Source organism: Rhincodon typus, chromosome 46 (genome assembly GCF_021869965.1).
Source record: "Rhincodon typus isolate 14 chromosome 46, sRhiTyp1.1, whole genome shotgun sequence".
In the NCBI taxonomy this organism is placed as follows: domain Eukaryota; kingdom Metazoa; phylum Chordata; class Chondrichthyes; order Orectolobiformes; family Rhincodontidae; genus Rhincodon; species Rhincodon typus.
This window is the reverse complement of record NC_063377.1, coordinates 9,904,973-9,929,323: the sequence shown is the minus strand read 5'-3', so window position 1 is coordinate 9,929,323 and position 24,351 is coordinate 9,904,973. Positions and strand designations below refer to the sequence as shown.

General features: G+C 43.9%; 2 protein-coding genes across 3 annotated transcripts in view; one reads left to right on the top strand and one right to left on the bottom strand.

Annotated features, from left to right (window-relative positions):
* The first annotated feature begins 5,439 nt into the window (after nt 1-5,439).
* Nucleotides 5,440-6,920, top strand: bola1 (bolA family member 1). The gene is made up of 2 exons (XM_020525291.2): nt 5,440-5,637; nt 6,289-6,920. Exon 2 carries the CDS (start codon nt 6,307-6,309, stop codon nt 6,745-6,747), a length of 441 nt encoding a protein of 146 aa, XP_020380880.1. The 5' UTR covers nt 5,440-5,637; nt 6,289-6,306; the 3' UTR covers nt 6,748-6,920.
* A 644-nt stretch (nt 6,921-7,564) lies between these two features.
* LOC109925347 (synaptic vesicle glycoprotein 2A) overlaps nt 7,565-24,351 on the bottom strand; it is a 17,884-nt gene continuing 1,097 nt past the window's right edge. The window contains exons 2-12 of one of the 2 annotated variants that reach the window (XM_020525290.2): nt 20,778-20,958; nt 18,653-18,804; nt 17,708-17,841; nt 17,022-17,111; nt 16,243-16,353; nt 15,993-16,081; nt 14,705-14,869; nt 13,979-14,112; nt 13,399-13,602; nt 13,000-13,159; nt 7,565-8,945 (exon numbers count right to left, since the gene is read on the bottom strand). In XM_020525290.2, coding sequence (XP_020380879.1) covers nt 8,762-8,945; nt 13,000-13,159; nt 13,399-13,602; nt 13,979-14,112; nt 14,705-14,869; nt 15,993-16,081; nt 16,243-16,353; nt 17,022-17,111; nt 17,708-17,841; nt 18,653-18,804; nt 20,778-20,958 — 1,604 coding nt within the window. In that variant the 3' untranslated portion in view covers nt 7,565-8,761. The remainder of the gene's footprint in view (nt 8,946-12,999; nt 13,160-13,398; nt 13,603-13,978; nt 14,113-14,704; nt 14,870-15,992; nt 16,082-16,242; nt 16,354-17,021; nt 17,112-17,707; nt 17,842-18,652; nt 18,805-20,777; nt 20,959-24,351) is intronic. The other variant, XM_048620466.1, reaches the window with a different exon arrangement.

Sequence of the window (24,351 nt, the reverse complement as noted above, 5' to 3'; positions counted from 1 at the left end):
TCTGAAAGCGTGTCAGATCGGGTACAATGTGCTCCAGGAGTGTGTCAGATTGGATACAATTAACATTTATTTGAAATCTGAAAAAATCTGTTTAAATAAACTCAAAAATTCAATGAGCACACTGCCATCTGGTGGCTGGTCTGAAAATCTCTCTAACATAATTCTACACCCAAAGGTAAACTCCACTGTATCAATCTACAACCCTCGGTCAATGCTTTTTACTGCTGCATTGTGGCCTACAATTGTTAGTAAATACAGATCCACAGTTGGTCAAATTCATGAATTTCAATGGATTCAGTTCTTAAGGGGTGAAGATCCTGTCTCTTTCTCGCACCGTCTTAGGATTCATAGAGTCATACAGCACGGAAGCAAACTCTTCGGTCCAACTCGGCCACACCGACCAGACATCCCAATCTGACCTAGTCCCATTTGTCAGCATTTGGCCCATATTCCTCTAAACCATTCTTATATCCATCCAGATGCTTTTTAAATGTTGTAATTGCACCTGCCTCCAGTGCTTCCTCTGGCAGCTCATTCCATACAAGCACCACCCTCTGCATGAAAACGTTGCCCCTATCTTTCTAAATCTTTCCCCTTTCACCTTAAATCTATGCCGTCTAGTTTTGGACTCCCCATCCGACAAAAAAAGACCTTGGCTGTTCACCCTATCCATGCCCCTCATGACTTTACAAACCTCTACAACATCACCCCTCAGCCTCCAACACTCCAGGAGAAATAGCCCCAACCTATTCAGCCTCTCCCTATAAATCAAACCCTCCAGTCCCAGCAACAACCTTGTAAATCTTTTCTGCACCCTCTCTAGTTTAACAAATCCTTCCTATAGAAGGGCGACCAGAATTGTACACAGTATTCTAAAAGTGGTCTCACCAATATCCTGTACAGCTGTAACATTACATCCCAATTCCTGTACTCAATGTTCTGACCAGTGAAGGCAAGCATGCCAAATGCCTTCTTCACCACCCTGTCTACCTGCAACTCGACTTTCAAGGAACTAAGCACCTGCATCTCTTTGTTTGGCCACACTCACCAGAGCCCACCATCAACTGTATAAATCCTGCCCTGGTGTGCTGCAAGGATCGGTGCTGGGTCCACTGTTGTTCGTCATGTATATAAATGATTTGGATTAGAATATAGGAGGCATAGTTAGTACGTTTGTGGATGACACCAAAATTAGTGGTATAGTGGACAGTGAAGAAGGTTATCTAAGATTACAATGGAATCTTGATCAACTGGGCCAGTGAGCCAAGGAATGGCAGATGGAGTTTAATTTAGATAAATACAAGACATTGCACTAGAGATCTAGGAGTGCAGGTACATAGTTCCTTAAAAGTGATGTCACAGGTAGACAGAGTGGTGAAGAAGGCATTTGGCAGGCTTGTCTTCATCAGTCAGAACATTGAGTACAGGAGTAGTGACATCATGTTACAGCTGTACAAGACATTGATAAAGTCAAATTTGGAGTACTGTGTACAATTCTGGTTACCCTGCTGTAGGATGGATGTCATTAAACTGAAAAGCGTGCAAAAAAGATTTACAAGAATGTTACCAAGACTTGAGGTTTTGAGTTATAAGGAGAAGGTGGATAGGTTGGGTCATTTTTTTCCCTTGAGCATCGGAGGCTGAGGGAATAGAGGTTTATAAAATCATGAGGGGCATAGATTAGGTGAATAGCAAGGGTAAGGGAGTCCAAAACTAGGGGGAAAGATTTAAAAGGGACCTGAGGGGCAACGTTTTCACACAGCGGGTGGTGTGTATATGGAATGAGCTGCCAGGGAAGTGGTAGATGCGGGTCCAGTTACAACATTTAAAAGACATTTGGACAGGTATACAGACAGGAAAGGTTTAGAGCGATTTGGGTCAAATGTAGGCAAATGGGACTAGCTGAGTTCAGGAAACCTGGTTTGCATGGATGGGTTGGGCTGAATGGTCTGTTCCCATCTGTATGACTCTATGACTCTCTGTATACTAGTGAGATTTAGATGAGTGAGCCTTCTGTGAGTTGAAGAACTGAATTAACTAATCTCACAGAGGACTTGTTTAGCCCTGTCCTAGCTTGGAAGAAAGTTAAAATTTAAAACAGTAACTTTAAGTTAAATAGCCATTGCAAGCAAGCAATACAAAATTTAAGAAATAGGTTGTCCCTTAAGATTCACTCGCTTACTCACCAAACTTACAAAGGTTTTGGAGATTCGTGTGGCATTTTCAGAGTGTTGAAGTCCTTCTCACTAGATCCAGTGGGGCTGTCGATCCTGACTCTTATTGGATATTGTTTCAGAGGGGAGTGAGGTCCTGACTGCATCTGTGCTCCAATGAGCCAAAACCATTCGCAGCTCCCTGTCAAAACCTAATTCCTAGCTTCTTCTCACAAACTAATGTCTCCCAAGACTTTTCTTTCCCTTTGATACTATCCTTTCTTTCAATATCACTTCATGTCACATTTTTGTAATCCACACAGACTTTCTCCTTCTTATTTCAGATTATCCATTGTCAACCAACCTTATTTCCTTACCATCAATCCACCTCAATGAATTTCTAGCTCAGCTTGACATTGACCACTTCTTCCCTTGCCTTTGTGCCCACTATGACCCATGGTCTTTTCCCCATAGATCAGACTCTTTTCCCATTTTCAGAGTTCTCCTTCCACCTGAACAACTCACTCTGACCCTCTCTAGATCCTTTCATTGAGAACTGTCAGTTTGACATTGACCACCTATCCTACTGGTCCTCCCTCACTCATTCAAACCTGTACCTCCACTTGCTGCACACCTTGCTACACTTCATTTTCTCAAGGTCAACCCTATAATTGTCATCAAATTGTTGGCAGAGTGCACGTTGACATTTGATGAACCAACCATTTCCTAGAAGAACCAGATTGTTAACTCTCTAACATATCCTTCTACCTCCTCCTGGACCCCAGCATCAAAGTTCAATTTATTGTCTTCAAGACTGTCAGTGACCTCAACTCTTCTGCAGAACTTCTCTGCATGGCCTCCAAACTCATTCCCTCTGCCACAAACAGCTCACATCCAAATCCTTGCATAAATTAATATACAGAACTGTTGGTAGACTGATTGTTTCAGCCAATTCTTTGCCCGTAGAAATTAGTTAGCTCAATTATTCTTTCCTCTCTTGTATATTCCTTCCTCACGTACACTGTGAGTCTCTTAACAGACTTTGTCACTTTTGCACTTTCCAGCTTTCTAGCCCTAACCATCTCTTTTACACCATGGACATTCAATCCTTCTGCACCTCCAACTCTCACCATGATCGGGCTCTCCATTTCTTCTTTTGATGGGCCAACTGGTTCCCACCAATCACCATTGTTCTCCACCTGGCTCTGCATCTTGTATTGAACAACTTCCTTGCAAACTCCACTCACTTCCTCTAAATGAAAAGTCTTGCTGTCAGAACCTATGTGTTTCATAGCAGTACCTGTTTTGTCATGGGATATATAGAACATTTCCTTTACAGACCCAACTTGAATCCCATCCCTCACATTTATTTCCAGTCCACTGATCAAGTGAGTGCCATTTCCTGCTTTCATCCTGAATAAGAAAATTTCATTAACTTTCCTTTGAACTTTCACCCTTCCCTTAGCTTCACATTGTTCACCTCCAACTTTTCACTTTTGACTTCTATGATTCTACAGATTTCATGAACTTCTCTGTTTCCAATTCTATCCATCACATGTTGACCAACGTTCATTACTGACCTACTGATTCCAGTTGTTATGACTACATATTCTCACATCATTCGTCTTGTAAATGTTTATGTATTTCTCTCAGTTTATCTACATTTGTTCTGACAAAGCATTCCAAATGTGTTCTTGTTTATTCATTCAGGATGTGAGCTTCGCTGGCTAGGCCAGCATTTATTTCTCATATGTCTTCAGTTTTCCCAAACAATGTACACCCCAACTTCCCACAGGCCACGTTGTAGCTGTAGCTAGTTCCCAGACTTGAGCTGGCCAAATTTTGTTTGTTTTTTCAGTCTGTTCCAATCCTGTTTCAATTCCATCTCTGATATAGCAAGGTGTAGAGCTGGATGATTTTCTGAAGAAGGGTCTAGGCCCGAAACGTCAGCCTTCCTGCTCCTCTGATGCTGCTTGGCCTGCTGTGTTCATCCAGCTCTACACCTTGCTTTCTCAGATTCTCCAGCATCTGCAGTTCCTACTATCTCTGAATCAATTCCATTTCTTCCTAGTCTGCTTTTATCCTCACTGTTCTATCTCTTCCTGTCTCTATGTTTTACGTCTCAACTCCACCTCACCTCCAAATTCTTTCCCCTCTCAGCTCTTCTCACCCACAAAATTATTACAGTGCACGAGAGGCCATTCAGCCCATCATGTCTACATTGGCAGCCAAATGAACATTATGACTTAGTGCCGTACTCCTATCCTGTCCCATTGTTTCGATTCAAATAATCATCTTATGCTCTCCGGAATACCCCGTTTGAACCTGCCTCCAGCATACTTTCAGACACTGTATCCCAGATCCTAACTACTCGCTGTGTGCAAGTTATTTTCTCATATCACATTTGTTTCTTTAACAAGTTACTTGACAACTGTGCCCTCTCATTCTTGATCCTTTTACAAGTTAGACAGTTTTTCCTTTGACCTCTGTTCGCACATTGTATACACCTCTCATGATTTTGAAAACTTCCATCAAATCTCCTCTTAGCCTTTTCTTCTCCAAAAAATAGTCTCAACTTCTTCAAACAACTTTCTTAAGTTTCTCAACCCTGGACCATCCTTGTAAACGTTCCTTCAATATAGTGACCAGAACTGTACAGCATACTCCAGCTGAGGTCAATGTCTCTCTCTGTTTTAACCTCTCAGCTCCAGCTCTCCTTTCTATCTGAATTTACTTTGCTCGCAGTTTTTTTAAAAACTCCATTTTTCTCTGTTGATTTCTCTCAGCCCTGTACTTGAATCAATTACTCTGTCATGTATACCTCTCAGGTCCATCTCTCTTGCTATCTCTATATATTTTTACTGCTCTCTGCTCCATCACTCTCCATAACTCCCTGCTCCATTTCTCTCATGTCTATATATTTTTTAATTCCTCTCTGCTGTATCTTTCTCCATGTTTTTATTGCCCTCTGGCCCATCTCTCTGCACCATCTCTCTCTTTCTAACGTCTGTCTCTACATTTATTACTCTCTGCTCCATCTCTCTCAATATCTCGATATATATTTACTACTCCATCTCTCTCGATATATAATTTTTTTGCTGTCCGTCTATCTCTCTATCACCATACATATTTTATTGCCCCGTCTAACATCACTCTTCCTACTCCAGTCTTTGACAGACAACACCGGTTTTCCCGCCTCTGCGCCTGCGCAGTAAGGTGCCAGCGGCGGGAAGACAACAAGCGAAAGCGCGCAGGCGTACGGTCAAACGACAACTTTGGGACTACAAGTCCCGTCGGGAAGTGCGCATAGCCACGCAGGCGCATTAACGGCACGCGGCCTAGAGCCGTTGGTTGACAGTTGGCCGGTGTCTCGCGCGTCGCAAAGACGGTCCCGGTCTGACCCGATGTAACCTCCATCTCTTTGCCGGCCGCACGTTCATCGGTTTTCACCCGGTCACCGGAGCCTCCGTGACGAGTAGCTGAGGTACGACAGGGAGCGCCGCACTGTCGGAGGGTCAGCGCCGGGGGAGCGGGCGCTGTCGGAGGGTCAGCGCCGGGGGAGCGGGAGCGGGCGCGGGCGCTGTCGGAGGGTCAGCGCCGGGGGAGCGGGAGCGGGCGCGGGCGCTGTCGGAGGGTCAGCGCTGTCCGAAGGTCTATTCCTTGCCTCTCCAACAATCGTTGCTCCTCTGCCACTGCCTGCCTGAAATGTGTGTCACTTTAGTGCCCTTTCATGTTTCTTCAGTAGCTGACGACATACTTCTTAATTGTAGTTCCCTCACTCCCTTTCCCCATGTTTACTGTCTTGTAATAAACAAAAACGTTGAGTGAGAAATATTTAAAGCAGCTGATGAGTTTCCCTCCCCAATCTTTGCCCTGAGTTGTGTGTCCAAGAATTTTTATTCTTTCACAGTTTTGTGCATCATTGGCATTTACAGTTGCCCACCCCAAATTTATTCTCCTTGAGAAATGAGTGGTGGAGAGTATAATTAACTTCTCTTTCCTGGATACTGCAGAATGTAGTTGTGGTGATTTGGTAATCCTAAGAAGGCTGTGATGAGGGTGATAACTCACCTAATGTGCTAAATGCAGTCATGTCATTGGGATCGCTAACCAGCCTTACTACTTCATTTGGCAGGTGGGGATAGCAGCTTGGATGAGCACCCTGCTGAAGCTGCTCCGATCTATGCCGGCCCTCGGCTCGAGAGCAGCAATAATGACCTCAGCAACCCATGCCATGGATGGGCCAGTGGCAAGTGCCATCCACCTTAAACTGGAGCGGAGCCTGATGCCCACACACTTGCAGGTCATCAACGAGAGCTACATGCATGCAGTGCCTCCTGGCTCCGAGACCCACTTTAAAGTGGTGGTGGTGAGTGAGAGATTTGAGGGGGTGCCTTTGCTCCAGAGACATCGGATGGTCAACGACGTCCTGAAGCAGGAACTGGAGACCAGGATCCATGCTCTTTCGATCCAGGCCAAGACACCCCAGCAATGGGGAACCGAGCCTCATGTCGACAGGAGCCCAGCCTGTCTGGGAGGGTCTAAACACGACCCAAATGTGGCAGTCAAACTGGAAGCATTTTCAAAAGACTGAGGTGCTCTGAGCAGGTTATGTAGGCCCCAGGACAACAGGACTGATAAAGACAGAGGGAGTCACAGTCATATTGCAAACTGCTCAAATGTTCCAACAAGGCAAAACTTCGTCATGTGCTTCTTTAAATATGGCAGTTGATCAAGAAAATAAATTTGTTTGCCTTGCAATTTCAATCATCTCTATCGTGTGGAATGATTCAGAACAGAAAGCATCCGTTCAGCCCATCACTCCTGTACTGTTTGTTAGAAAGAATTGTTTGATTTGACATCCTCTCCCCTGCCATTTCCCCAAGTCTTGCACACCTATCACTTCAAGGAGTTATTCAATTCCCTTTAAAATATCATTTGCAAATCTGCTTGTTCAGGCAGATTATGACAACTCACTGTGAAAATCATCTCCCCTTTCACTTTTAAACTTGTCCTTTGATTTCTGCCTGTTTTTCTTCATATACTGTCAAAACCCCTTACAAATCTCAGGTTCTCTAGTTTCTCCAAGTTACACAACTCCCTCATTGGAAAAGCTTCTTCAACATTGAGCACTGGATGATATACCAAATGTGTGATTCAAGGCAGCGTGATGGTAAGTTTCGACTGTTGGATCCCATAAACCTGTCTTCGTCCGGGAGACAGGCCTGATTCTTCTCTTCACAATCCTGTCTGTTAAAGTAACTGTAGCTCCTCGGATAAGGTAGACTAAAGGCAATCTAAAAGGATTAAGATAATGAGCATACCCAGCAATAGATGGTCCACAGTTCTTTATATTTATTTATTTATTTATTTATTTTTGTTACAACTTGGAAGTAGATTTTTGCCATTGAGAGGCCTCTCTTTCTTTAAATATAATACAAAACAGCTAAAATTCAGACACACTACAATTATACTCTATTGTATCTGAAACTATACAGATAACCTCCATCTATCACAGGTTTTTTACATAGACAGACAACAAGGAATAGTGGCACAACTGCACAAAAACAGTTACACACTCACACACACTAGTTTCTAACTCTACAGCATTCACAAGTCTGAACAAACCTCTCACCAGAGAATTAAAACCAGACGCAGAGTAGAAAAATATTTGGCAATTGACAACGGTTCACTCCTTACAACAGCCACAGAGCCACTGATTGTCACCACATCAGCCTACTGTTACTTAAAGTGAGCACCATGGGTCAGGGAGAGGTACAGGAAAGGGAGACACAAGGAGTGAGGGATAGGAAAGGAGATTGAATTTGCAATAAGATTCTGATTTTTAACATTTCATTTGTAAGTGATGACCAGACTCAAAAGGGCTCAGTTGATGTACTTAGATTCATTAATTGGGTCTGGTTAGGAATTAACCATTGACTGTGATGATTCCATCCATCCACCCACCCACAAACCAGCCATCCCCCTTTGCTCCTAAGCCCTTCAACACAAAACATACTCTCCAGTAATCACCAGTTTCAAATGGAAAGGAACAAATTCTCCCTGTGCTTCCCCATCATACCCAACAGCCCTGTGCTTTACCCTCGGACTCGATTATTGTACTGAATCTAACAGGGAAAAAGTTACTCTGGACAACTACACTAAAAATTGCACAAACTCTGCCTCATACCAGTAAATGGAAAAGTTGGATCACTGTACAGATCACATGGTCAGGGCCTAGCAAACTGTGCTTCAGGATTGGTCCTGGATCCTCAGCTATGCTGTATTTACACTTTGAAAACAATCCAGGAAATACATACAGAACACTGCCGTTCCTGAGATTACACGGCAGATGATTTGTGCCCTGGAGTTTGCCGGGTTATTATAGTCTGTGCTCTTCATACACCTTGCACCACTGTGATCTGTGCAGTGAGACTTGTGTACACAAATAGCAGAAGGGTTATTTACATCTCCTGCAGGAGTTGGTAATGAGTTTTATAGAGTTTCACTTCTTGTCCACATGGGAAGACATACAAAAACAATATGAAAGAACAGAGAAAGATGAGTCACAGTGTCTACATCTACAGGGGCTCTGGCTGAAGCCAGACTCACTGCAGCACCTGGCCACGAGTCTCTGGGAGTTTTAGCGCCAGGTAACTGCCCAATGCCAGAGCAACAGAGGCCAACATGATGGGCACTGCTCGTGTCACCCCCACAAAGGATTGGAATATACTGATGCCCAGTACGGCCGCCAGCTTACACAGAGCATTGAGAAATCCAAAGGCTGTGGTCCTGCCAGAATAAAAAAAACACTGATTTAAACAAAAGAGATACCAGAGCAGAAGAAAACAGAATGGACACAGCCCAGACCATCATGAAAGGTAACCTCCCATCCATGGACTCCATCTACTCTTCTCGTTGCCGTGGAAAGGCTGCCATCATCAAAGACCCCTCCCACCCTGGTAATACTCCCTTCCAATCACTTCCGTCAGGCAGAAGATACAGAAGCTTAAATACACATCCCAACAGGGTCAAGAACAGCTTTTACCCTGCTTTTATTAGACTGCTGAATGGACCTCTCTAATTTCAGATCCAACGTTGATCTTGCTTTTGTGCACCTTGTGTGCCTTGCTCTGTCTAAACATCCTATAATCTGTATGTCCTTGTATGTCATGATCTGCCTCTACTGCTCGCAAAACAAAAGTTTTTACTGTACTTAGAGATGGGGAGTGCAAGAAACAACAGGAAAGCAAAGGCAAGAGAGAAGGTGAGCATGGACAACTACAGGAAAATAGAGCAGAAAGAGGGAGAGTGCTTGCAATCACAGGAAATCAGTAAGGGACTAGGAGTATGGAAACTGCAGAAAAACAGATGGCTGCATGGAAGATTGGAGCAGTGCAAGTCTGGATTTACTGGAATCTGCAAGAAGATGGAGCAGTAGGAGACAAGGAGCACTGGAAACCATAGGAAATCTGAGAACAGTGAAAGTGGAAGCAGACTGGAGGAAAACCAGGAAGTGATGAGAGACAGGGAGCACTAGAAAGTGCAGGAAAAGGTGGAGCAACGAGAGACTGGGAGTAAAAAATAAAAAACTGCATATGTGAGAAATCTGAAACAAAAACAGAAACAGCCAGAGAAACTCAGCAGGTCTGGCAATATCTGTGGAGAAAAGCAGAGTCAATGATTCAGGTCCAGGTCCATTGCACCCCGCCCCACCCCTGCCACTGAAGGGGGATCACTGGACCAGAACTATTAACTCTGCTTTCTGTCTACACTGATGGTGCCAGACCTGCTCAATTTCTCCAGCTATTTCTGTTTTTTAATAAGGGACTGGGAGTAATGGTAACTGCAGGAAAATTTGGTAATGAGAGAGTGAGAGCGCTGAAAACTGAAGAAATGCGGGGAGCAGCAAAAGAAAGGTGTGCTAAACGCCAAAGGAAAAATATATTGAAAGAGCAAGAGATTGAGAACACTGGAAATTGCAGGGTAAAGCAAGAGACCAGGAACAGTGAAAATCCCAGGGAACTTGGATTGCTAGAATCTGGAGGAAAACAGAGTGGAGAGAGACTACTCGATTGCATCACCAAGTCACCATAGTCTTACCAGACCAGAGGGCTGCTCTCTCATTAGAGAGAAGTGACTGGTGGTGATTTAACCGAAAGGCCACCATACCTCAGATGAGGGGAGAGGTTGAGAAGGAGAGTCCTTCATGATAATCTCAGCCGGTGATGGGAATTGAACCCACACAGTTGGTGTCACACTGCTTCACAACCCTTCAGCAACAGAGACATTGAAGAACAGATTGGGAGACAGATTTTGGAAAGGTGCAGAAGTAATAGGGTTGTTGTCATGGGCGACTTCAACTTCCCTAATAAAGACTGGAACTTCCTAAGTGCAAATAGTTTGGATGAAGCAGATTTTGTCAGGTGTGTCAATATGTAGATAGGCCGACTAGAGAGGAGGCCATGTTAGATTTGGTGCTTGGCAACGAACCATGACAGGTGTCAGATCTCTCGGTGGGAGAGCATTTTGGTGATAGTGATCACAACTCCCTGACTTTTATTATAGTCATGGAGAGGGATAGGAGCAGACGGTATGGGAAAGTATTTAATTGGGGGAGGGGGAATTACAATGCTATTAGGCATGAACTACAGTGCACCAACTGGGATCAGATGTTCTCAGGGAAATGCTCGATAGAAACGTGGAGGTTGTTTAGGGAGCAGTTGCTACAGGTACTAGATAGGTTTGTCCCACTAAGGCAAGGAAAGGATAGTAAGGTGAAGGAACCTTGGATGACAAGACGTTGAACACCTAGTCAAGAGGAAGAAGGAAGCTTACTTAAGGTTGAGGAAGCAAGGATCGGACAGGGCTCTAGAGGTCTACAAGGTAGCCAGGAAGGAACGGAAGGATGGACTTAGGAGAACTAGAAGGGGGTATGAGAAAACCTTGATGGGTAGGATCAAGGAAAACCCCAAGGCTTTCTATACTTTATTTGAGGAACAAGACGATGGCCAGAGTGAGGGTAGGGCCCATCAGGGCCAGTGGAGGGAACTTGTGTGCAGAGGTAGGGGAGGTCCTTAATGAATATTTTGCTTCAGTCTTCACCAGTGAGAAGGACCTTGACGTTTGTGAGGACAGCATGATATGCTCGAACAGGTTGGTGTTAGGAAGGAGGATGTACTAGAAATTTTGAAAAACATGAGGATAGAGAAGTCCCCTGGGCTAGTCGGGATATACCCAAGGCTTCTACGGGAAGCGAGGGAAGAGATTGCTGCCCCTTCGCAATGATTTTTGCACCCTCACTGTCCACTGGAATAGTGCCAGAGATTGGAGGATGGAAATGTCATTCCCTCGTTCAAGAAAGGGAATAGGGATAATCCTGGAAATTACAAACCAGTCAGTCTTACTTCTGTGGTGGGCAAATTATTGGAGAAGATTCTGAGAGATAGTATTTATGATTATTTGGAAAAGCACAGTTTGATTAGAAATAGTCAGCATGGCTTTGAGAGGGGCAGGTCATGCTTTACAAGCCTTATTGATTTCTTTGAGGATGTGACAAAACACATCGATGAAGGTAGAGCAGTGGATGTGGTATATATCGATTTTAGCAAAGCATTCGATAAGGTTCCATATGGTAGGCTCTTCAGAAATTAAGGAGGCATGAGATTCAGGGAAATTTGGCTGTCTGGAAACAAAACTGGCTGTCCAATAGAAGACAGAGGGTGGTAGTAGACAGAAAGTATTCAGCCTGGAGCTTGGTGACCAGTGGTGTGCCACAGGGATCTGTTCTGGGACCTCTAGTCTTTGTGATCTTTATAAATGACTTGGATGAGGAAGTGGAAGGGTGGGTTAGTAAGTTTGCCGATGACACGAAGGTTGGTGGAGTTGTGGACAGCGTGGAGGGCTGTTGTAGGTTGGAACGGGACATTGACATTGAGCTGGGCAAAAAAGTGGCAGATGGAATTCAACCCGGAAAAGTGATTCATTTTGGAAGGTCGAATTTGAATGCAGAATACAGGGTTAATGGCAGGATTCTCAGCAGTGTGGAAGAACAGAGGGATCTTGGGGTCCACATCCATAGATCCCTCAAAGTTGCGACCCAAGTTGATAGGGTTGTAAAGAACACGTATGGTGTGTTGGCTTTCATTGGCAGGGGAATTGAGTTTAAGAGCCGTGAGGTTATGCTGCAGCTCTGTAAAACTCTGTTTAGACAACACTTCGAATATTGTGTTCGGTTCTGGTCACCTCATTACAGGAAGGATGTGGAAGCTTTAGAGAGGGTGCCGAGGAGATTTACCAGGATGCTGTCTGGACTGGAGGGCAGGTCTTATGAGGAAAGGTTGAGGGAGCTAGGGCTTTTTTTCATTGGAGCGAAGAAGGATGAGGGGTGACTTCATAGATGTTTACAAGATGATGAGATGCATAGATAGAGTGGATAATCAGAGACTTATTCCCAGAGCGGAAATGACTATTACGAGGGGGCATAATTTTAAGGTGATTGGAGGAAGGTATAGGTTCTTCACACAGAGTGGTGAGCGTGTGGAATGCGCTGTCGGCATTGGTAGTGGAGTCAGATACTTTAGAGACTTTTAAACGACTCTTGGATAGGCACATGGAGGATAGTAAAATGTAGGGTATGCAGGGAAGATTGATCTTAGTAGGATAATAGGTCGGCGCAACATCGTGGGCCGAAGGGCCTGTACTATTCTATGTTCTATGATCTAACCCAACTGTTTAGCCAACTGAGCTAAACCATCAAGGGAGGGGTGCAACCCCTGATTGACAAAGAAAAGATAAAACCAACATTACCAGGAAACCAGAACCCCTGCAAGAGACTGACTCATACCGCTTATCAGATGGATAGAGTTCCACTGTAATGACGTCTAGTGCGTTCCATGAAGCTATGCTGACTCCCCCAAATAGACAGAGCAGAGCGATCATGGCAGACTCATTATTACCAAAGGACACAAAGAAGCAGCTGATGCAGGAGAGTGTGCTGGAGCCAGCTAGTGGGGAAAAGAGATTAGAGAGAGAAAAGTTATCACGTACTACAGAACTCAGGAAAATCTATTCCCATCTGGATTATCGTATGCCATGGTTATATAATATAACTTGACTGGCTAGGACAGGGCCAGCAACAAGATGTAAGGAAGCATTCCCAAACCTGCCCATCAATCAAAACATCTGGAGTCCTGAGGGGTGGGACACAATTCCACATACCTCATTTACTGCTGCTGCCACTCACCCAGCATCCTAAGCCGGCCGATCTTGTCCAAGAGAAGAGCAGATACAATGTTTCCAGGCAGTACAGCCAGAGATCCCAGGAAGCTAACGAAGTAGATCATATAGGCGTTGTTATCATCGCTGAAGTCAAGCTGACAGCCCTCCTTACTGTGTAGGAAGGTGCTGTTTATCATACGACAGCCCATTAACTTATAGTCAAAGAAATCTGTATAAACAATGAAAGTCCTTCAGCATGGCATTGCAAAGACATTCCAGCTCCCCATACAACTGAGAATCCACCAGTTCTTCCTCCACCCCACATCTAGGTACTAATCAGGTGCAGAACCTCTAATTAAACTTCCAACCCTGACACACACATACATTCACTCACCCACCCACACTGAGTCCACTGAGACAGAGACTGTCCACTAGCACACTATCCTACTTAATATTGGGAAGAGGTTCAGACAGTCAACTTTCCAATAGGTGCCCACAGATTCCCGTTGATAATACAAACAAGCTCCCACCATCTACTAAGACAGTTACATGAAGGGGAAGAGAGTAGTTGGTAGTCAAAAGCACAAAACACCCAGCTAGTAAACCTGTATTGTAGAAGAGTGTTGAGATAAAGGTGCAGTTCTTGAAGAAACTGTTACTGGAGGTAATGTCTTCAAAATAACATTCTTCAAAAAGGGAGTCCTCAAATATCACCGATTTCAGCTTCATCCCAATAAATCTGTCCAAGACAACAAGGAAACAATATAATTATCTCTTAATGCTGTGCTTTCAAAATGAACATTCTTCTGACTCCTCTGTGAGCGCAGGAAGAGTAGGAGACAAGACCTCAGTGTGGGGAGAGAGATCCCAAGTAACAGCTGCAGCCCAGCTGCCTGTAAGCTCATGACCCCTAAACATTCAGTTCACAGACCCTGACTGGGGGTCATAAACCTTGAAGGGACCGTTTTTAAAATCTCCACACCAAACCAAGCACAAACAGGTAACGTCAAACAGATCTGCAATGTATAATTAAATAGTGAGTTTATCCACACTGTAAGGACTGGGAACACCTGATCTCTAATCTCAGCTCAGAGAGACAGAGATCAGCCAGGGTTTCCAATCTGATTCCCAGAGTCACTTCCGGTGAGGCCATTATACAGGTGGGGTGTGATGCCTGTTCAAACCCATCACTTTCCCTGACCCTCATAGTGGATCTCTATAGAAGGACAACCAGTGCCCACAGCTGTAGGGAAGGTTGTGGTTCCATTAAGACTCTGTAATATTACACCTAGGGATCCCAGTCTCTTTTATGTAATTTTGTGGGCACTCACTTGTCATTGTAGTAATCACCATTCTTGTGAATTTGATTTTCAAGTGTAAAGTTAAAGGTGAAATGTTCAACCTTCTCCTTGTAGAAGACTTTAGTGCGTGAGGAGTACTCCATCATCTGTAAATGTTTGATCATGTCCGGGAACCACACTGTCAGACCATAGTAACTGAAGAACACAGAGCTTACATCAGTAGGGTTTCTGGCAGCCACTATCAAATTGCATTTCAGAAACATCAGTTTGGTTACAGAGTAAAAGCTCCTCTACATCATTCTAATCAACTTCACCCTAAACAAGTACAGTACAGGTTAAATACAGAGTAAACTCATCCTATGCTATCCTCATTTAAACATTCCCAGAATAGATACAGAATTAACTCCCTTAACTATTTTAAAATGAAAGTAAAGGTGTCTCAACAGTGTCTCCATCAAACATTCTCAGGAGAGGTACAGTACAGGGTTAGATACAAAGTAAAGCTTCATCTACTCTTTTAACCTGAAAGTAAATCACCCTCGACACTGCCCCATCAAACACCCCCAGGATAGGGACAGCACGAGATTAGATACAGAGTAAAGCTAGAAGTAAGCAGAAAGTAAAGCTTCCACAACACTGTCCCAATCAATACGCTCAGGACAGGGTTAGATACAGAGTAAAGCTCCCTTTACACTGTACCCATCAAACACTCCCAGGACAGGGACAGCAGCGGGTTAACAACAGAATAAATTCCTTCTACCCTTTTAAACTGAATGTAAAGCTCCGTCGATACTGTACTTAACAAACACTCCCAGGACAGGGACTGCACAGGGATAGATACAAAGTAAAGCTGCCTCTACTCTTCCCAACTGTGAAAGTCTAGCTCTCTCTGCCTATCAAACACTGCCAGGGCAGGTACAGCATAGGTTGAGACTGAATAAAGGTTCCTTTACCTGTACCATCAAACACTGTCAGAGCAGGGACAACGTGGGGTTAGATAGAGTACAGCTTTCTCTCCACTTCCCATCAAACACTCTCAGGGTTTGATACAGAGCAAGCTGTCTCTACATTGTCTGCATCTAACAGTTCCAGGACAGGGGGACAGCACATTGTTAGATACAAAGTGAAGCTCCTGCTATACTATCAGCACCAGACACTCCTACGACAAGTACAGCATGGATTTAGATACGGAATAAACTCCTCCTCCCACTGACCCCATCAACCACTCCCAGGATTGATGCAGCACGTGATTAGATACATAATAAAACTCCCTCCATGTTGTCCCCATCAGATTATCAGGACTGCATAACAAACAAACCTGAAGGCCATTGTGAACCAAACTGCCATCATGAGCAACGTGGTGCGGCGGTACTGGATTGAGAAACACTGCAGGAAGTTGCTCCGAACCTGCACAAACAGAAAATAAATGAATGCATTGCTGTAAATCCTATGCACAACCTATTTCCCTGCTTTATCTTTATTGTATTCCACATCCTATAGGAAGGAAATTGTAATGGTATATACACTTTCTGGCTGCACAATGTATAACTATTACTGAGGACGTGTACCTGCTGAAAGATATTGGTGAAGCGGACTAGCCAGCGCCGGTACCAAGTGCCTGTATCTGACTGGATCTCGATCAGCTCATCCAGCTGTTTGGGAGTTTTAATGTGTGTTACCTGTGAAAACACAAACTGTCAGCCTCAAAGAAAGACATGATGCGCTCAAACTACAGACTCATAATTAACTTTACTACAGAGTCCAAATCCCTCTTCTAAGGCAGTGTATAAGATGCAGGAGAGCCAACCAGTGGCTGAACAAACTTACACAATTCACAGGCATAATAATATATTGAACCACAGCATAATCTTTATTTAAAGTGCACAAAATGATTTTGAAGCTTAAGAAAAATGATCAAATCTACCATACAAAGTGTGACTGTAAATAATAAAGCTGCAGATCAGATAGCAATCAGCACTTAACTTGCAACTGTTCACTGAGACTCTCCAGCACCTAAAAGACAAAGTCAGGAATGGACTGCAATACTCTCCACCTTTCCTGGGACAGCTGCTACAGTACTCCAGGAGTTCAACAACATCAAGGGAAGGCAGAAATCGGCTGGGGTTCCTGCTCCTGATCATTGTCAAATGACCCCCAGGTAAGAGAGAGCGGTTAAATCAGCTAGAGCTTCTGCTCCTGATCATTATCCAATGAGCTGGAGATTAGAGAAGAGGGAAACCTCCATGCTGGGACTAGTTTAGTGAAGATAGCTAGCCTGTCCACAACCTGAAAAGCCAAATCATTGACTTACAAGTTCAGTCAGTTGTGACCAAATCAAGATACTCACAGAGAAGACCCGTTCTGGGAAGCCTTTGGCCCTCATGTTGGTGTCGTGAACTTGTTTGAGAATCATCCAACCCTCATCGTGTTTGCCATTCTGTTGGAAGATAGGTAGAGCAGGTCACTGTGCAGCGAAAACCTGCAAACTTTTCAGACTATTCAGGTTTGTCATGGTTTCTCTCTGCCCAGTAGTTCCTCTAATGTGAGTGGTGCTGACACCTTTCCAGGAGTGAACTGCTTAGGTCCAAATATTAGCAGCTCCAGTATCATAGCAGTAAACTCAAGACAGAGACCAATATGGCAACTCATTTCCACACCACGTCAGGATGAAAATGCAACCCTTGTTTTCAGTCGAGGAAGGTACAGCACAGGGTTAAATACAAAATAAAACTGCCTCTACTCTTTTAAACTGAAAGTGAAGCCTCCTCTACACCGTCCCTATCAAACACTCTCAGAGCAAGTACAATGTGGGGTTACATACAGAATAAAATTCTGTCTACTCTTTTAAATCGAAAGTAAAGAGTTTTCTACAGTACCCCCACCAGACAGTCCAGGACAGGGACAGCACAGATTTAAGTACAGAGTTAAGCTCTCTCTACACTAATGAAAACCTCCTGCCAGCTTTGTGCCTGTGGGTTGTGCTGAGGATTACAAGCAAGCATGTAGAGAAGGAGGGGAAACAGTGGTAGTTACCTCTAGGTAGAAGCGAGGACTCTCAGGCATGAAGTTGAGGGCCACAATCGCAAAGACGGAAGGAAAAGCACAGACAAGAACAAAGACTCGCCAACTGTGGAACTGATATGCTGATCCCATCTGGAAACTCCAGCCTGGAGGGAAAGGGAAGGAGAGGGAGAGGTGGGGGATGGAGGAGAGTGATTGAAGTGAGACAATTCAGGGAATTGACAAGGATGGGATGTGGGGATGGAGCAAGATGGGAAGGGAAAGGATAGTAACAGAAAAGAGATGAAGGATGGGAAAGAGGGGAGTGCATGACATTAAAGTAAAATAAAGGAGAACAGAGGTGTTGATATGAAATTAAAAAGCCAATGTAAAGGAAGAATGGAGTATAATAGTAAGCAGGTAAGTAGTTCGGGGTAAGGGAGAAATGATAGAGAAAGTTAAGAGAAAAGAGAGGGAGGCATAGTGTTACATAGAAGAACAGTTACAACGTTGTTGCATTTTATAAGGGTTCAATGATACAGTGCAAACCGGTCCTTACCTTAGACAAAGCTCAAGCAGCAGTGATTCAGTGCAATATATCAGTATTAATTAGTTTCCCAGCACCAGTACAGAATGGGGTTTGATAGAGTAATAATCCCACTTCACCGTCCCCATCAAACATTCCCAGCACATGTACAGCATGTGGTTAGATATGAAGTGAAACTTCTTTGACAATGTCCCCATCAAACACTCCCCATACAAGAACAGCACAATTTATCTGTATTAAGCAGACTGGTGGTGCATCTGCTACCTGAGAACCATGCTGTAATTCCACACCTAGTTTTAAACACCATGATTGTGACATTGGCCTTTAACTCCTTGCATTATTGTCTAGTCCTTGACCCATCCTCAATACTCCATCCCAGGTTGGCTTGATATTTATTGTGTAGCTCTTGGAACTGACTTTGATGCTCTTACCATAGTGAGGGATGATGGCCCACGCCATTGCTGAGGCATAAATTCCTCCAATCATCCAGAACAGGCAAAGCCAGCTCAGGTGCTCCCCTCGCTTCTCCTGGGCGAGGAACTCCGAGAAGTAAGAAAACACAATGGGAATGGAACCACCAATTCTAAAGCAAGTAAATGAAAAAGGCTTGGTTACACAATAATCTCCTGTGCCTGTTCAGTGTCATTATCAAATCTTCAACGATACTCGTGCCTCTGCTCCATATCACAGGATTGATGGTTGCTTCAATTCGTAGACCTTCCACTCAAGCCTAAGCGTGTCCTGTCATCAGCAGATGTACTCAGACATTTCTCTTTATTTTTCCACAGGTCAAGGGTGTTGTTGACGAGTCCAGTATTTGTTTATCCATCCCTATTGTCCTAGAACTGAGTAACTGGCTCAGCCATTTCTGAGGGCCCTTAAGAATCAAGTCACATTGCTGTGGGTCTGGTGTCACTTGTAAACTAGACCAGTTAAGGTCAGCAGATTTCCTACCCTACAGTGAACCAGGTGACTTTTTACAGTAATTGATAATGATGTTAGCTTTTAATTCCAGCATTTTTATTAACCGAATTGAAATTCTAGTTTAAATACCCAAACCATTAACCAGGGCTACTCGGTTACTCATCCGGTGACAGTATCACCATATCACATGCCCATTCATGCAAATAACTAAGCACACTCACAGACAGAGGCATACACACAGATAACAAATGCAAACAGACAAGTAAAAGATAAATTCAAACAAGCATACACGGATATGGATGATAAATATGAATGCAGAGACATGGTATGTACATACTTATAAAAACACACTAGATAAATGCACATTCTTTCTTTTCAGATGCGACTGGACAGTGATCAGGAGCAGGACCTTGGCTGATTTCCCTTATCTATCTCACCCAATGTCATCAGTCTCAGGAGTAATCCACTGGAAATCAAGCCCCGCTATTTCCGGAATCGTTACAAATGTGAAAGTTAGATTAAAATGCCAAATTGCACAATTTTCTTTTACTATCTAGTTCAGGTTAAAAGAATATGCACATCAGGATTTTCAATAACAGGGAAATTGCTGCTTATTGTAATTAAACTGTTTATAACCCATTGTCAGGAAAGAAACATGAATCACGAACTTATAACCAACTCCATAACTTAAACTCTCCCCCTTTAAAAGAAAAGACATATAGAGATAAGACATAGTATTGATTGGTAAGGGAAAACTCATTGGAGAAGCACAGTTCTAGCACCAGGCTGGATTACAGATGTCAAATGAGTTCTTTCCTTTTGACTCCTTCCAAGTCTTTGCTACTAATGCCAGGTTGTGGATTCACCAAATCCCAGTCTCTTGTTCACTGGTTGAGGATTTTCCCATTCAGTGCATCTGAAGGGTTTTTATCTGCTGTTTTTTTCTTCCAAAAGGAAATTTGCAGAGAGCACTCAATGAACTTCAGTAAACATGATTTTTAGAACTGCAAACATTTCTTTATACAGCCTCCATTGTGTAAGGCAGTATCATCCATTTTTGGTCCTTTATCCAAAAATAAAGAGAATGAAAAAATGACATCTTTAGACCAGGGGGTTACTGGACAATGATCAGGAGCAGGAACCCTGGCTGATTTCCCCCTCTCTCTCTAATATAGGGGTCCGTGGGCAGTGACCAGGAACAGGAACCCTGGCTGATTTCCCCTCTGTCTCTGATATAGGGGTCAGTGGGCAGTGACCAGGAACAGGAACCCTGGCTGATTTCCCCTCTGTCTCTGATATAGGGGTCAGTGGGCAGTGACCAGGAGCAGGAACCCTGGCTGATTTCCCCCTCTCTCTCTAATATAGGGATCAGTGGGCAGTGGGCAGTGAACAGGAGCAGGTACCCTGGCTAATTTCCCTCTCTGTCTCTAAACCAGGGATGACATGTACTTTCCATTCTAATTGTGAACCTTCATTAGGCAAGTGAAAGGAATGGTTCATTCATCCCACCTCCAAATAGAATCACAGTCTGGGCTTGTTTTGGAAGTTAATCCACATCAGGGAAGGCAGGCGAACGTAACACAGCTTTCAGCATGAGAAAAGATGCAAGGAAACAGAGCAGGTCTACATTACCCAACACCAGACAGAAGTCTGCAGAAGAGGAAGGTCCCGTATCCTTGCACAAAGGATGAGAAGAAAGCACAGACACTGTTTACTGAGAGAGAGATGAGCAGACACTGCCTGCGGCCCATTCTGTCTGCAAGACCTCCCCAGAGGAAGGCCCCCACCATCATCCCCAAATACACAATCAGCCCTGCAACAGAGAAACAAAGAACAGTCAGAAAGAGATAACAAGGTGTAGAGCTGGATGAACACAGCAGGCCAAGCAGCATTTCAGGAGCAGGAAGGCTGACGTTTTGGGCCTAGACCCTTCTTCAGAAAGAGACACTCAGTACACACGCAGCTACCAAACTAGTTCAACCCCTTTGCAGACTATCCTTAACCTGTCACACTCAAGTTTCCAGGTTGACTGATCAACCACATGCTTTACTGTTTATTTCTGTAGCTCAGTGAGCAGTATCCACTCCATCTATCCCATGCCAAGTCTCCTAACTCAATGCCCTGCTTTTCCTGATTTATATTGACTCTAGATTCCCACAAAATTTCCAAATTATAAGGGTCTTACTGGAAATATATGGTGAGTTCTAGGCAGTGTCAGGATGCAGCAGGGGAGTAGAGATCTTACAGGGCTGTTAGACTGAAGGTATTGGTCATTTTGACACAGAAACAGGGTCATCAGTTCAGTGTTATACCTCCTGTCTATCCTTGAATTCTTGAAGGTTCATTTTTCTGAATTTCTTTTCAAATACACTGATGGCCTCTGCTTCCAATACCCTTGTAGATAGCAAGTTCCTGATCTTCAGCATTCACTGCATCACTGAAATGCATTACATAAGAACATAAGAACTAGGAGCAGGAGTAGGCCATCTGGCCCCTCGAGCCTGCCCCACCATTTAATAAGATCATGGCTGATCTTTTTGAGACTCAGCTCCACTTAACCGCCCACTTACCATAACCCTTAATGCCTTTACTGTTCAAAAATTTATCTAGCCTTGCCTTAAAAACATTCAGCGAGGTAGCTTCAACCACTTCACTGGGCAGGGAATTCCACAGATTCACAACCCTTTGGGTGAAGAAGTTCCTCCTGACCTCCTGACACTCTACATTAAATTCCACCCGTAACTAGTCTGCCCATGCAGCTAGTCTCTCTGTGTCTGTTTGCAGTGAAATGGAATCATCATCACCATCGCAGCTTCAAGAATCATTGGTATCATCAGCAAATTTTGATGTGTTACTCTGCATTCCACGTCATTAATGTACATCAAAGGAATGACCCTGGGAGAATGCCACTGCCTTCTCTGGAACTTCTTCAAAATCTGGAATGTAATTATTCTGCCTTTTACAAATTCATGCTAACCTCCATACCCAATACAAACCTCTCCTCATACCTGCTGACCTGGTCCTGCATTATTGTTTCTAAAAACTCTCCTACCAGTGATGATAAATTGACTGGCCAGTACTTAACTAAGAAAAAATCTCAAAAGAACTGCAGGTGCTGAAAATCAGAAACAAAAGCGGAAGTTGCTGGACAAGCTCAGCAAGTCTGGCAGCATCTGTGGAAAGAGTTAACGTTTTGGGTCCAGTGACCCTTCATCAAAATTTAACTTAGAATGCGTTAACACTCTTTCTTCAATAATGGTATTACATTTCCCATTTTCCAGTCTTCTGGCAACTCCCCCCACCATGGTTGGAGAAGACTGGAAGACTACGACAAACCCGTTAATATGCCCATAGTATCAGGGATGTGCAGGCTAGATGGCCTAGCCATGGGAAAAGCAGGGTTACAGGGACAGGGTAGGGGGGATGAGTCTGGGTGGGATATTCTTCACAGGATCGGTGTGAACTTGTTGGGCCGAATAGCTGGTTTCCACACTGAGGGGATTCTATGATTCTATGATCTCCACCCCTCACTTTCTTTAATCTGGAGTGTAAACCATCTGGACAAAGTGATTTATCCACTCTCAAGTATAACCTGCTTTTCTAATACATTCTATCAATTTTCACTCCATCCATTCATGACTATCTCCACCTATTAATTTTATCAGTTTACTCTTCCTTAGTCACTGATACAAAGTATTTATGCTAATATTCTAGCCTTGCCTTGCACCTCTAAACATTGATCATCTTTTTTGTCCTGAATAGGACCCATTCTGCTGTTTATGACTGATTTATGATTTACATGTTGCTAGACTTTCTGGCTTCAATGTTAACTGTCATTCTGTTCTCCATACTCTTTCTTATTTTCCTCTTCATTTCCCCTATCAACTTATTGCATTTGGCCTGATTCTCACAAAGAATTCCCCTGACAGGAATCATAGACTCTTTTATTGTTTGATTATATTCTCCTTTTCCTTGATCACACACAGTGGATCTGTGGATCTCTAATGGATGAGAAGACATTTCATCCAGTTAAAAATTGGGAAGGCTAAATCCATTGGCTTGGGTTACCAAGACAAGTTCTGTTCTTCAGTCCCAACTTCTACCGGTCTCCCAGATAAATGAGGCTGACCATACCATTTGAAATTTTGCACCACCTTTGACCCTGAGATGAGCATCTGACTGAAGATCCGCTTAATAACCCCAAGGAAGTTTCTTTCCACGAGAACATTGTCCCGTTCCAGCAATCTTAACTAACCTACTACTGAAATCCTCATTATTCAGGCCGTTGTTACCTCTAGAATTGACTATTCTATGACTCCTGGCTTGTCTCCCAAATTCTAGTCTCTGTAACTTGAAATCATTGAAAGGATGAGCCTGGGAGGCATGTAGAGGATAGCTAATCAGTTACAGCAGTGAGAATATATAATTCTGTTTCACAGCCTCGAAATGATGAGGACCCCTGAGACAGTATGTCCGTCTCTGAGTTGCAGTGAGAGGATGAAGGATACGTGAATGGCATTGGGCTGCCCTGATTTAGTGTGTCCTCTGTTTATTATTGTATGTCCCTGAAGAGTGGGTCACTGTCACTGTGAGATGCAATACAGCTGATTACAAACTGCGACACTAACAGCGTCTAAAACACCTTGAGCATGTGAACAATCTCAGTCAATGATCCACTGTGTGTGCATGTGCATGCATGTTTATCTGTGTGTGTGTGTGTGTGTGTGTGTGTGTGAGTGAGAGAGAGAGAGAGAGAGACAGGAAGGGGGCACGTTTGAGGGCTTTCTCCACTGTGTTTGCACAGGTGCTCTGCTTTGCTCTGTGTATGATCCTCTGGATCTGCTCTGCTTGACACATAGACAGAGGATGGACCAAGGTCTTGAAGCCCCACACAGAGGGTGGGGCAGGGTGTTGAATCTCCCATTTACAGAGTATGGAGCAGAGATGAAGCACAGTCTCACACACACAGGAGAAGTGTCTTGGACCCACACATCCACACTGGGTGGACCAGGGTCTTGGACCCACACACAGACAGAGTGGTGCAGGGTCTTGGACACACATATTGGGTCTTGGACTCCTAGACACATACAGAGGCAACAGACAAACACAGTGGAGCAGAGATAGTAGGAACTGCAGATGCTGGAGAATCTGAGATAACAAGGTGTAGAGCTGGATGAACACAGCATCTGCAGTTCCTACTATCTCT

Bases quoted from the DNA above. Each gene is read 5' to 3' on its own strand.
- bola1 (XM_020525291.2), top strand. From the start codon at position 6,307: ATGAGCACCCTGCTGAAGCTGCTCCGATCTATGCCGGCCCTCGGCTCG.